Source organism: Echinops telfairi, unplaced genomic scaffold (assembly GCF_000313985.2).
Source record: "Echinops telfairi isolate 266 unplaced genomic scaffold, ASM31398v2 ScPeMD7_7469;HRSCAF=8507_0, whole genome shotgun sequence".
In the NCBI taxonomy this organism is placed as follows: domain Eukaryota; kingdom Metazoa; phylum Chordata; class Mammalia; order Afrosoricida; family Tenrecidae; genus Echinops; species Echinops telfairi.
In genome coordinates, this window is record NW_022111372.1 from 40,776,157 (window position 1) to 40,788,800 (window position 12,644).

Here is a 12,644-nt window from a genome sequence, read left to right on the forward strand (position 1 = left end):
CCCACGGAGGTGACTCACCACACCACTGCTTTGTCTCTACAGGACGCCGGCAGCCAGCAGGTGGGCTTTCTGCTGGGAAGCTGTGGGGTCGCCCTGGCCCTGACCACAGAGGCTTGTCAGAAAGGCCTTCCCAAAGCACAGACTGGAGAGGTGGTAACCTTCAAAGGTGGGGCTCTCGGGAAGGGGAGGTCAGTATTGTGGTCATGTTCTTTGTCAAACTATGACCTTCAAGCATACTTTTTAAGAAACTAACCATTTTAGAGTATGAAGAGTCTTTACCCAAAATGTTGAATCCCTTGTTAATTTTCACCAGGTGGCAAACCCAAGTGGGTTTGGGGTTTCTAGACCTGCTCTATGTAGTGTAGTGGACAGCTGCCACGTGCAGCTATTGACATGGAATAGAAATGAATTAAAATTAAACAAGACTAAAAATTCAGTTCTGAGTTGCACAGCCTACATTTCAAGTGCTCAGTTGCTCTTGGCTGCCAAGCGGGGCTCTGGGTGTGGGAGAAGAGACCCTTTGATGCTCACTCACTCGCGAAACGTTACCTGTCTGTGCCGTTGGCAGGTTGGCCTCCCCTCGCCTGGCTGGTGATTGACGGGAAGCATCTGGCAAAGCCCCCTAAGGACTGGCACCCACCCACTCAGGATATAGGGGATGGGATTGCCTACATCGAGGTAATGAATCTCCTTAGCCAAGGCGCAGTCTGAAGCACTCACCACGTGATCAGATTTTGCTTTTCATAACAGTAGACAGGACACACACACACACACACATACACACACTTCAGACTAAGAGTTCTTGTTAAGTTGCATCTTCACTCCAGAAGTGCAGAAATGTCACTGAGTACTCCACTTAATCTCTTTAGGTGTCACAGCTATTTCATCCCTCCCGGCTCCCCTGGGGTTGCCGGTGTTGTTTGAGGAGGTGTCTTGAGGATGCACTCATTGAGGAAGTGTTGTAGAGGAAAGTACCTTTTGAGGACGTTTCCTGTGAGGTGCCCTTTGTGCGTTGCTCTCCAGGCCCCTGGCCTGGGACAAGCCACAGTGGGCTGTGGTCTGGAGGCTGTCTCCTCAGGGATCTAGGCACTCTGATCGCACAAGGATTTGTGAAGTAGGCGTGGCTCCTCAACCTCCATCCTTCCTGTAACAGGTTCTTGCATGCATTTATTGATATATTTGTTTTTCAGTATAAAACCGGCAAAGAAGGCAGTACCGTGGGGATCACAGTGTCCCATGCATCTCTGCTAGTGCAGTGCCGGGCTCTGACCCAGACGTGTGGGTACTCGGAAGGTAAGGTCCGCTTGGTGACAGAGCGGGGGTGGCTTTCGCTACGTGTGCTTCCTGAGTCCCTCACTGAGAACCACTCTGCCATGGTTCAGATCCATCACTGCGGCCTAGCAGCGCTCCTGGGGGTGTTGGCTTATCTTAATATGCTCACAGGCATCTCTCTTTTCGGAGGAGTCCTGGTGGTTACAATTTGAGCTGCTAGCTACAAGGTCAGCAGTTCAAAACTGCCAGCTGCTCTGTGGGAAGAAGATGAGGCTTCTTACTCCTTGTTAAGATTTATGGTGGAAGAACCTCACAGGGCAGTTCTACTCTGTCTTACAGGGTCGGTATGAGTCAGAATCCACCAGGCGACAGGGAGATGTTGGTTTCCTTTCTTTTGTGTGGTGCACCTCAGAGTTGCTCTGGCCTTTCCTTAGAACCACACCCGAGGATAGCCCCAGATCTGCCTGAGAGGAGCCTCTCACCTCTCTGCTTGACAGGAGCCCTGGCCCAGGTCCCTGTAGAGGACACCACTGAGGGCTGTCACCAGAGGGCTGCTCGGGGGATGCTTGGGTCCTCCTCTCTGGCTAGCTCTGCAGCATGAGGGCATCTTTGTCTTGGATGAGAACAAGGAGCCATGAGAAAGCGCAGCATTGGAAGATCAGTGACGCGCTGTCGCATCTTAGCGAGGGAAGCCAGCATCTAAATCTCTGCAGTGTGAGCAAAGGGAACTTCTGGGGCACGGAGCTGAGAGGAAGAATGAAGGAGGAATAAACCTGTGACAATTCTGCACCCCATAGCTCTTCATTCTGAAAAGGCTTTATCTGCAACATTTGATTTTCAAATGTGTGATGGGGCCTCCTGCAGTTTCTTGGGCATGAGACATCCCCTTAGCTCTCAAGTTTGTGAGAGCACAGCTGTTCTCTGATTCAAGTCAGGTGTTTGACCTGCTTGTCTGTCTGTTTCGATAATTTGAATGGTTAACCAGTGGTGCCCATTAACCGATGCATGGTATTTGGAATGACCGTATATGTCCGTGTGCTCATCTCGAAAGTCCTCTACAATATGGACAGTGCTGTAGAAGGTTGTCCAGCCGTTTAACCATCTCTGTCCCCTTGCAGCGGAAACATTAACAAATGTGCTGGATTTTAAGAGGGATGCTGGTCTGTGGCATGGAGTGTTAACGGTGAGTGTTGTATGTTGAATGATCTAAGAGACGGAAGAAAAGATTCCCGTGTCTTTGCACCAAGAGTGGTGCTAACCCTGTTGTTAGATGCTGTAATTCAGGGGACCTCAAACTTTTTAAACAGGGGCTCGTTCACTGTCCCTCACACCCGTTGGAGGGCCGGACTATAGTTTAAAAACAAAACTATGAACAAATTCCTATGCACATATCTTATTTTGAAGTAAAAAAACAAATGGGGCAAAAACACCCCGCGGGCCGGATAAATGTCCTCGGTGGGCTGCATGTGGCCCGCGGGCCATAGTTTGAGGACCCCTGCTGTAAATCATGTTTAGTGTGTGTTGATTGACTTGAGTGGATGGACGACACATGACTCTAAAATCTTACCTACCTAATACACACTTACCATTTCTGGTGTCACTTTCCACGGCCCTGTTCTGGGAGATGAAGTGAGGGCCCACTTTGCCCTTGAACGAACTCATTTCCCCTGCAGAGTGTCATGAACAGGATGCACGTCATCAGCATCCCTTACGCCCTGATGAAGGTCAACCCGCTCTCCTGGATTCAGAAAGTGTGTGCTTACAAAGGTAACCCGAATCATCATAGCCTCTTGATCATGCTCTGAATAGAGAAAGCTCTTTGAGTTAAACTTCTTCAGTAAGAAAAAAAATAACACCAGCCCTGCAAACCCGGAGGTGTGGCTGAGGAAGCCCAGATGCCCACCGTTAGTCTGGGCTGTGCATGCGAACTGCCCTGCTCCTGCCTCTAGAAGCCTCTAGAACTCCGCCCTCCAGGCTCCTGTGGCCCTGTAGGCACCAGGGGCGTGCGCAGCATCTGCACTATAAACCATGGTCCAGAATCCTGATTGTGTCCTCTCACGAGTTCCTATCATCTTAGTATTTGAAATGGCTTTGATTTGAAGTTAGTGCTTTTCATACCATCAGTAGCTAAGCTGCTTAATCAAATGAAAGCTGCTTTCAGAAGCCAGCCTGTCCTGGGCCGAGCCCTGGAGGAACCCAGCCCGGACGCTCTGCAGGGCAGCCCCAAGCCTGTTGCGGAGCAGGCAGGAGCTCCACGCACAGTCAGAGTTCCCCCTCTGCTCTGGGGTCTGGGCGCAGTGGGACTGATGCCCACCTGATGCTGACTAAGCTGGACCCGCCTCCCTTATTGTCTGTTCTGCCTGTATTGATTGTAACCACCGAGGCCCAGTGGGGTGTGTGCTCTGCGGGTGCGCTTTGAAGTATGAGTTCTGGTTGTCCGAGCAGCCACCCAGGGGTCCCACCTTTTGGAGTACAGCTGCAGGGAGGCTGAGGTGGGTGGGAGACCTGGCAGACAACAGTCAGGTTAAGGCTAGAGCCAGTCTGTCAAAATCCACGGTCATCCTACTCCCACCCGTCTCCCTCACTGCCTTTCCCCCCAGGCTTCCCAGCTCCCAGCTGGTGCAGGCACCACAGCAGTGTGCAGCCCTGAGTAGAGTGAAGGAGCTTTAGCACAGGCCAGGGACTCCAGGGCTGGAGCAGCCGGCTGCAAGGCGTGAAGGGCAGAGTAAAGCCCTGAAAGCATTAACGTTGAAAATGAGTTTGAGTTTATGACATCCGAACTCAAGCTCCAGGTGGATGTTTACGTGAGAGGGCTCTGGCGCAGCTTAGTGTGCACACTAGACTATTGGGGCAAGGGCATGCTGGTGGGAGATGAGTCCTCTCTCTCCTGCCCATGGGACTGCCATGCCGTGTGTGCCCAGGACTCTCAGGGTCCATCCCGTGACTCCTGTGAGTCACGCCTCTCCCACACACCTGTCTCCTCCACAGCCCGAGCAGCCCTGGTGAAGTCCCGAGACATGCACTGGTCTCTCCTGGCCCAACGAGGTCAAAGAGACATTAGCCTCAGTTCCCTGCGGATGCTGATCGTGGCAGACGGTGCCAACCCATGTGAGTATGCAGCCCTGGCCATGGGGCGGGGGTCCTCTGTCTCCTGACTGCTGACCCTCCAGGTGGACTACACCTGTGTTGATAGATCCTCCTGAGCAATAAAATAAGCAGTGCTGCCTGCAACATTATAGAGCCTTTATAGGTCCCATGGTGTTCTAACACAAGGACTCCTGTCTGGCTACAACTCCTCAGGCAGGTCTATTGGGGTCCCTCATCCCAAGACAGCCTACTCTGTTGATGAGAAGCCTAGTGGAAAAGTTAAAGTTGACAGGATGTAGCTATAGAATTAGTAGGGGAGAGGGACAGGCCTCTTCTTTCTCTGATGAACCACCTCATCTCAAAACTCCCACCGTGAACCCTCTTCCCTAAGACCCGGCCCTGAGCCCCCATCCCAAGTCATCTGCCCTGAGCGCTGAGCTACCCACTGTTAGTTCTGTGTCGTGCCACACCTGCTCCCAGGCCCTTCTCCCTGTCGTGGGGCCTCTGTGCACACAGTCCTCTCTGACCACACGCCCCAGGGCAGGGCCATCCTTACCTCATGCTCCTCGGCCCATGAACTCTGTGTGGAGTTGTGGTCTGTGTGGCTTCAGATGCCTGGCTTTGGTCTGGAAGCAGGGTCCCTCTGTCTGGGACCTTGTCCGGGAGTGCTGGCGATTGTGGCTGAAGGGGCTCCTTGGGCAGCAGTGTCCCTTCCCCAAGCCCAGTGGGTACTGCAGCCATTTCTCTTTGTTTAGTGTCCCTTGCCTGACTCAGGAGGAGAGGGCATTGTAGCCCCAAGGGAGCCCTGTGGCTCCACAGGTGTCTAGCGCTAACCTCTCAGGGCTGAGATAGGTGTCTGATGACTGTGGGGTGGTCTTGCTGGTGCTGAGGCTGGACCCCTGGTCATGACTAGAGGGGACCACCATGGGGGAGTGCATTGTGCAAGAAGCGGGGCGGCCGGGGTGGGGCACACTTGAAACGACAGGCACTCATAGGCCCTCCCCACACAGGGCTGGGTGGGAGGGACCGCTGGCAGGTCTGCAGCCCCACTCCCTTGTTCCAAGGCCCTTCCAGGCCTCTGCCATGGGGCAGAAGGTTCTCGCCCCCAGTCCAGGCTTGGGGCTGGGGGCTGCTGTCATCATGAGCTTGAGCATCCACCCCCCAGGGAGTGTGTCCACCCCAGCACCTCTCTCCTGACCTGTGCAGGGCACTCAGAGTGGCCCGATCGGGTCAGGCCAGCCTGGAGGTCAGGGCTCGGCGTTCCCTGTCGTGAGACAGCACTCTCAGACCTGGGCTTGTGGGAGGCGCCCTGGCAGAGCTGGTCTGCGATGAGATAAACTGTCTCCTCGTGGCAGCCCTTTCCTGTAAACACCCTGTGCCTCTGCACACCTCCCTGAGCATCAGGTGGCAGGTGACAGGATGGCCTCTGCCCACCTCCTGACCTGTCCCTCTCCTCCTCTCTCGCAGGGTCCATCTCCTCCTGTGACGCCTTCCTCAACGTTTTCCAGTCCAGGGGCCTGCGGCCGGAGGTCATCTGCCCTTGTGCCTGCTCCCCTGAGACACTCACGGTGGCTGTCCGAAGGTAGTCTCCTTTCTGCCGGGAGGCCCAGATGCATAGTCCTCTCTAGTGCCAGTCAGGTGGCAGACAGGACAGGGTGGTGTGCTCGCTACCTGTTGATGACTTCGTCTCAGACTCTCACATAGCGCATGCTCTGGTTGGTGGGGGGTGGGGGGGGGGGTGGGGGGCGCGCAGGCAGGCACTGTCTGGGCAGCCGTCCTCCTGTCCCCACAAGAGCCTACAGGAGGCGCTGCCTCACTGGGCCTTCTAGCCGGACCTGGCCAGTTCCAACGCAGTATCCTGCCTCTTAGCAGGATATCAGGGAGGAAAGCGGGCAGGGCTCTGTTTTGGACGGGACGTTGGCATATCCAGGCGGGATGGGATGGCCCAGCCTCATCCCATGGTTGCTCAGCAGCCACACTCTGAGCTTCAGCCCCCACCCGTGTATGTGAGAGGCTTGAGCACCTGCGGTCCTTACCTGCTCCTCCTCTCAGCTGTGCTCCCAGCCACGGGCCCCACTGTGACCTGGGAACCCTGACTGGTTCCACAGTGGTTGGCTGGGCCCCCTTCAGCCAGGAGCACCATCTGGGCACAGCACCTGGGCTTCAGCAGCCCCTCCCTGGTGACCAGCACCCCAGCCCTTATCCTGAAGAGGACTCACTGCCCTTGTGTGACTGCCTTCCTTGTGCCCCTCTGTGTGTGGGCACCTTGAAACCCACCACTTTGCAGTGCCATCGCCACACTGCAGTGCCATCGCCACACTGCAGTGCCTCTGCCACCCATACCAGCCCGCAGAGCTGGCTGCTCTCCCGGCCCCAGCTTCTCTCCTGCAGCCCCACCCTGCACCAGCCCTCCTGCAGGCCTGATCTGATGGGTTCATAGTCCCGCTCCTGTGTCCAGGCTCCCGCTTCCACTCAGCCACTAGAATTCAATCTTCAGTGGTGGTTGCTTTTTTTTCTATATCATACTCATCCATATAAGTAGTATGTGCTCATGCATACTCAGTAATATGCGTTTTAAAATCATAGCATGAGAAGGAGACCCCTTTTTCCACAACTGCAAATTATTCTTTATCTCTTTGACCTGCTGGGGTTTGTTCTGCAGGGCGGTGTAATTTCCCTCGTAGCAGAGGACTGGGGAGGGTCCTTTGTTTCTCAGCGCCCTGGGTCTGGGGCTGCATTAGAAGCCACTCTCAGATGTGGGCCCGAGGCGGGAAGACCCTGCGGGCTTACAGGGAGATGGTGTCCGAGCTGGCAGGGTGTGGCCGAGACAGCTGGGGCTGCCTGGCACCTCGCTGTCCGGTGATCTCTGTCACCCCTACCTCATGGCTCCTTGCAGCAGACGCTCCAGCCCAGCTGGACTGCTCACTCCCCTGGCCTCCCCATGCACCTGCTACTCAGCTCTTGGCAGCAGTGTCCCCATACAGCAGGGATCCCAGGCCCTTTCTGAAGAGGGGTACTGGCCTCCCCTGTCAGGACTGTGCACTGTCTGCCAGACTCAGATGCATATCTCTGCACCATGTGAGGCTGAGGGTGCACAGCTAGGCTGCAGGGTGTCCACGCTGGGCACCCCGGATTCCAGGTAGGGTTTCTCCTCACCCCTGCAGTGAATTGGATGGTGGCTCTGTTTTCCAGACCTCCTGATCTGGGAGGACCCCCTCCCAGAAAAGCCATCCTGTCAATGAGTGGCCTCAGCTACGGTGTGATCCGTGTGGACACCGAGGAGAAACTGGCTGTGCTGACCGTGCAGGATGTTGGCCAGGTGATGCCGGGAGGTAAGGGTGCCTCCCACGGCGTCCAGTTCCACTTGGCGATACGTGGGGTGGGATAGCATGGCTCCTGAGCTCTGGGTGGAAAAGTCTAAACACACTTCTCAGTGCCACTGGGCACGCCCTTAGATGCAGTGCACGGCCTGCACCTCACGAAATCCCTTCTCCTGGGAACTCCCTGCGTCTAGAATGCCCTCCCAGCTGCCAGGACAGAGGAGGTCGGTCCTGGTGAGTGAGGTGCTCTCGTCAGCTCTGATTTCGAGGCCCTGTTTCTCCCTCTTAGCCAGCGTGTGTGTGGTGAAGGTTGAAGGGACCCCTTACCTCTGTAAGACGGACGAAGTCGGGGAGATCTGTGTCCACTCCAGCGCCACAGGCACCGCGTACTACGGACTGCTTGGGATCACAAAGAATGTCTTTGAGGTCTGTACCCTCCGGGGCTTTGTGCGACGTCTAGACCCGGCACCTGTGGGCCTCCCAAGCACACTGGCTTCGTGAGGCCTTGCTGTCTGCCTGACCCCCTTTGCATTCTGTGCAGACCACCCCGCTCACTGCAGGAGGAGCTCCTGCCTCGGACAGGCCGTTCACCAGGTCCGGCCTGCTGGGCTTCATTGGGCCGGTGAGTGCATCGCTAGCCACCAGGACCCTCACAGGTGTGAAAGATCTCTGAGGGGCTCTGTCAGGGGTGCTCAGTCAGGTGATTTGGCCCTCAGAGGGCACACGGGGTAGTCATGAGGTGATGGTAACCTGGCAATGTGAGTGCCCTGTAATGCACAGGACGGATAGTTCCCTGGGCCTCTGTCAGCTCAAAGTATCATGGGCTTCGAACTTGGGGGGGCCTGCCCTTGCCAAAGTTTTTCACAGATTCCCCTAGAGCAGTGGTTCTCCACCTTCCTAATGCCACGACCCTTCCATACAGTTCCTCATGTTGTGGTGCTCCCCCAACCATAACATTATTTTTGTTGCTACTTCATCACTGTCATTTTGCTACTGTGATGAATCAGTTGGCCCCTGTGAAAGGGTCGTTTGACCCCAGGTTGAGAACCGCTGCCCTCGAGTTTTGTTCCAGCCGCCAGCCCCCACCCCTTCCTCTGTACCTTTCCTTGTGCTGTTTCCCCAACAGCCCCCATCCCGCCGGTGAGTCCCACTTAGACTGTGGGCACCAGAACATGCCTGTCTGTGCCGGGCTCACTGGCCTCCTTGCCCCCAGGACAACCTGGTCTTCGTCGTGGGCAAGCTGGATGGGCTGATGGCAGTCGGCGGGCGCAGACACAGTGCAGACGACGTGGTGGCCACTGCTCTGGCCGTGGAGCCCATGAAGTTTGTCTACAGAGGCAGGTGATGCTGGCGGGCCCCATGTGTGCACTTCGGTCCCCCTTGGTTGAGGTTTGGGAGCCTGTCTGGAGGGGAAAGAGGCATGCCAGTACATGTGTGTGCGCAAAGCCTGGGGCTTTCTAGGCATCAGAAAATCTCATGTAGAGGCAAAGATGAGGCGAAGTGTGGTGAGAAAGGTGGCTGGCATTAATATTCCTACCGTCTAAAGTTCATTCAATCCTTTGGAAAAATTGGATCTAAGCATGTAAACTGGGCAAAGGAGCAGGAAGACAGGCCAGCCCAAGGGAAGACAGTGAAACACGAAGCGAAAATCCAAACGCGCTGCCTCCACAGTACGGGCTGAACACGAGATGACAGCATCAGGGAGGATGTTCACACTTTGAAAGGGAAGTTGGAATCTAGATGTCCACCAGACCGCACACTCAAATTTACGAATAGCCTTGGGAATACACATTTCGGGAGTTTTGTCACAAAAAGGCACCTATTGAAACATTGTTTTTTGGCAAGAGACAAATCAGGACGTGCTGCAAGTGAATGAAAATAAGGACAGTGACACATGCAGTAGGTTTGTTACGTGAGACTGTGTGTGTGCGTGTGTGTCAGCCAAGGGAACATAGACCTGCCCCAGGTTGACCCAGCAGACCACACTAACCTGGTGGTTTGAAGGGAGAGCAGCTCTTGGAAGGGAAGAGAGAGAGAGAGGTCACCCCCAGGTTTGACAGAGACGCGGAACAGGACTACGCAGAAACACAGGGAGCACGTGAAAATTCTTGAGCGGAAGACCGTGGAAACAATACACTCACGTTTGTCATTTAAAAAAGAACAAAACCTCACTGCCATCAAGTCGATCCGACTCGCGGCAAGCCTCTCTCTCGGTCAGTAAGCACAGTGAAATGCGCAGGCTGGCCCGTGGGCACGGCTGATGGATGTGAGTAGATTAAACAGAGTCGACGTTGTAGACCAGGATGTTCCCACACGGGTGCACATTAGAAACAAGGACCATGTCCTTTCAAAACCAGTGTCTGGTGGCTTGTTTGGCCCAGAGATCCTCTGTTTCTGCGATTGTCATAATTCTTAGTGAGCAGCCCACTTTTACATTTGAGTTTCGAACGCACCGCCTGCCTCGTTCTGGCTCTGTGGGCCATCTGCGCCTCCCTCGCCTCTCTGTCCTCTGCTGCAGGATAGCCGTGTTCTCCGTGACGGTGCTGCACGACGACCGCATTGTCCTGGTGGCCGAGCAGCGGCCCGATGCCTCGGAGGAGGACAGCTTCCAGTGGATGAGCCGTGTGCTGCAGGTGGGCAGGCAGCCTCGCTCTGCTCCTCACCTCTGCGCTCCTGCCCTCCCTCCTCATCTCTCGGCCCGCTTCCTGCCCTCGTGCGCTCCCAGTGGCCTTGCTTAGGGTTTCAACAAACCTTTCTCCAGTTGGTTTTCCATGTGTGGGTGGCATTCCCCATTCTTCTGTGCCTGCATGTACAGGGAGCTGTGTTTTCCACCCTCCTTCCTTCTACCTGTCCCTGTCTTCAGCTTGGCTTTGAAACGCAGCCCTCTTGATCATTGTACTCGGAAGGCCAGGTCCCTTTCGCTCCATGGTTGGTTGCTGGGTTTCACTGGCTGGCTGGCTGGTCCCGAGGATCCTGTGGAGTCCCTGGGTGGTGTAGAGGGTGAAGCAGCTGAGTATGGTTGGCCCTTGGAACCCACCCAGAAGATGGGTCTGAACAGCTGCTTCCAAAGGGCTGAGAAGCCCCTATGGAGCAGGTCTAGTTCACGCATTTGGGATCAACAGACGTCAGACTAAACTCAATTGTAGCTAACCACCCAAAGGAGTCCATCTCCATCCTACTTGGCCTGCAACAATGGGAGCTAAGTAAATGTGTGCTCAGCAAGGACTAGCGTTTCCTGACTGTCCAGCGCTGCATCTGAAGTATTAGTGCATCATGATTTGTTACCTCAGTAACAGATTCATAAGGCTGTTAGCCGTGCGAATGCCTTAAAATGAAAATGTAACCCAGGGTCTGTAGACCAACTCCTCAGGGCTGCAATGGTGGGAAAGAACCTGTACACCTCTGTACTGCCCCCCCCCCAACTTTGATGATAGAAAAATTTTCAACGTACAGCAAAATTTAAAGCCTAGTACAATGAATTCCTAGAGACCCAGGCCTAGGTTCTACCGTCCCAGGAGATGTTGTTGGATTTGCTGATTACGCACTGCTTCCGCTCCGGGCTGCCTGTGTTTTGATACGGTGTGGAGTCATCCTCCGCTCTGCACCATCCATGGTCGGTGTTCATGTCTTTGTGTGTGTGTCTACTTTTTAAAAAATTCATTTTATTGGGCTCGTACAGCTCTTATCACAATCCATCCATACATCCATTGTGTCAAGCACATTTGTACATTTGTTGCCATCATCATTTTCAAAACATTTTCTTTCTACTTGAGCCCTTGGTATCAGCTCCTCATTTTTTCCCCTCCCTCCCCACCCTCCCTCCCTCATGGGTGCTCATGTCTTTAGCCATGTACTGAGCTAGTGTTTGGGAGATTTTTTTTCTTTCAGGGAAGATAAAATTTGCAGTGAAGTACACAAATCTTTACTGTATCACTTAGTAAGGTTTTAAAAAAAAGCCTTTATTGTATATAATTAACAGGTAAAATGAACCCGTTTTTAAGTGTACACGATGACTTTTGATCACTGTATGCACCTACATCACCACTACCATAATAATACAGTCTTTAGACATTTCTATCACTCCAACAATAAGGACTTTGGGGTTAGTTTCCAACCCCTCCAGTCCCAGAGAACTATTGCTCTCCTTTGAGCCACTATCAGTTAGTTTTTCCTATTATAGGAGCTCTGTATCATTGGAATCGTGCAATGTGATCACCCTCTTCGGTATAGCTTCTAAACCTCAGTGGAACATTTTAGAGATTCCTCCATGCTGTTGTGTGGGTCAGTGAGCTATTTCTTTTTATTACCGAAGTGTTTCATTATATAGATATATTACAGTTCATTTACCCAGTCACTCACATTGACTGATATTTAGGTTGTTTCTCATAGGAAACAATTAATTAATCTGGTATGAATAATAATCTATGAACAACTCTTTGGCATATTCATTTCTCTTGGATGAATACCTAGCGTGAAATAGTTGGATCATATGGTTCGTGTACATTTAACTTAGAAAAATCTGCCGGATTTTCCAGAGAGGTTGATTCGTTTTGCACTCTGGTCACAGTGGATGTGAGTTCTAGTGCCTTCACATCCTCACCAACACGGGTGCTGGTGCTGGTGTGCGGTTAGGTGCCGCTGAGTCGGTTCGACGGACCGCGACCCAAGGCACAGCAGAGTGAGCACCGCCCAGTCCCATGCGTCCTCACAGTTAGTGTTACATTCTAACCCGTTGTGGCACCCGTGTGTCAGTCCATCTTGTCAAGGGTCTACCATACTGTTAATAGTTACGTAAATCTACTTTGTAATTTAAATCTAGATTCCCTTTATTACTGATTTCCCAGTCATGTATACCCTTGTGTGAAGTGTCTGTTTGGTTCTTTTGTCCATCTTATCAATGGGTTTGTCAGGAGGCAAAGGACATTTATAGAGGTCTAAATACAGGCATGTACATATGTAAATATA

The 12,644-nt window shown here is 53.4% G+C and overlaps 1 protein-coding gene across 1 annotated transcript in view; it reads left to right on the forward strand.

Moving 5' to 3' along the window:
• Window positions 1-12,644, forward strand: part of DIP2A (disco interacting protein 2 homolog A) — a 99,613-nt gene that overhangs the window by 54,392 nt on the left and 32,577 nt on the right. Inside the window, exons 11-22 of the mRNA XM_045284552.1 lie at window positions 43-166; window positions 569-678; window positions 1,191-1,293; window positions 2,391-2,455; window positions 2,946-3,039; window positions 4,261-4,380; window positions 5,827-5,941; window positions 7,552-7,691; window positions 7,969-8,105; window positions 8,221-8,301; window positions 8,893-9,020; window positions 10,198-10,312. Of these exons, the coding sequence (XP_045140487.1) occupies window positions 43-166; window positions 569-678; window positions 1,191-1,293; window positions 2,391-2,455; window positions 2,946-3,039; window positions 4,261-4,380; window positions 5,827-5,941; window positions 7,552-7,691; window positions 7,969-8,105; window positions 8,221-8,301; window positions 8,893-9,020; window positions 10,198-10,312 (1,332 nt within the window). The remainder of the gene's footprint in view (window positions 1-42; window positions 167-568; window positions 679-1,190; window positions 1,294-2,390; window positions 2,456-2,945; window positions 3,040-4,260; window positions 4,381-5,826; window positions 5,942-7,551; window positions 7,692-7,968; window positions 8,106-8,220; window positions 8,302-8,892; window positions 9,021-10,197; window positions 10,313-12,644) is intronic.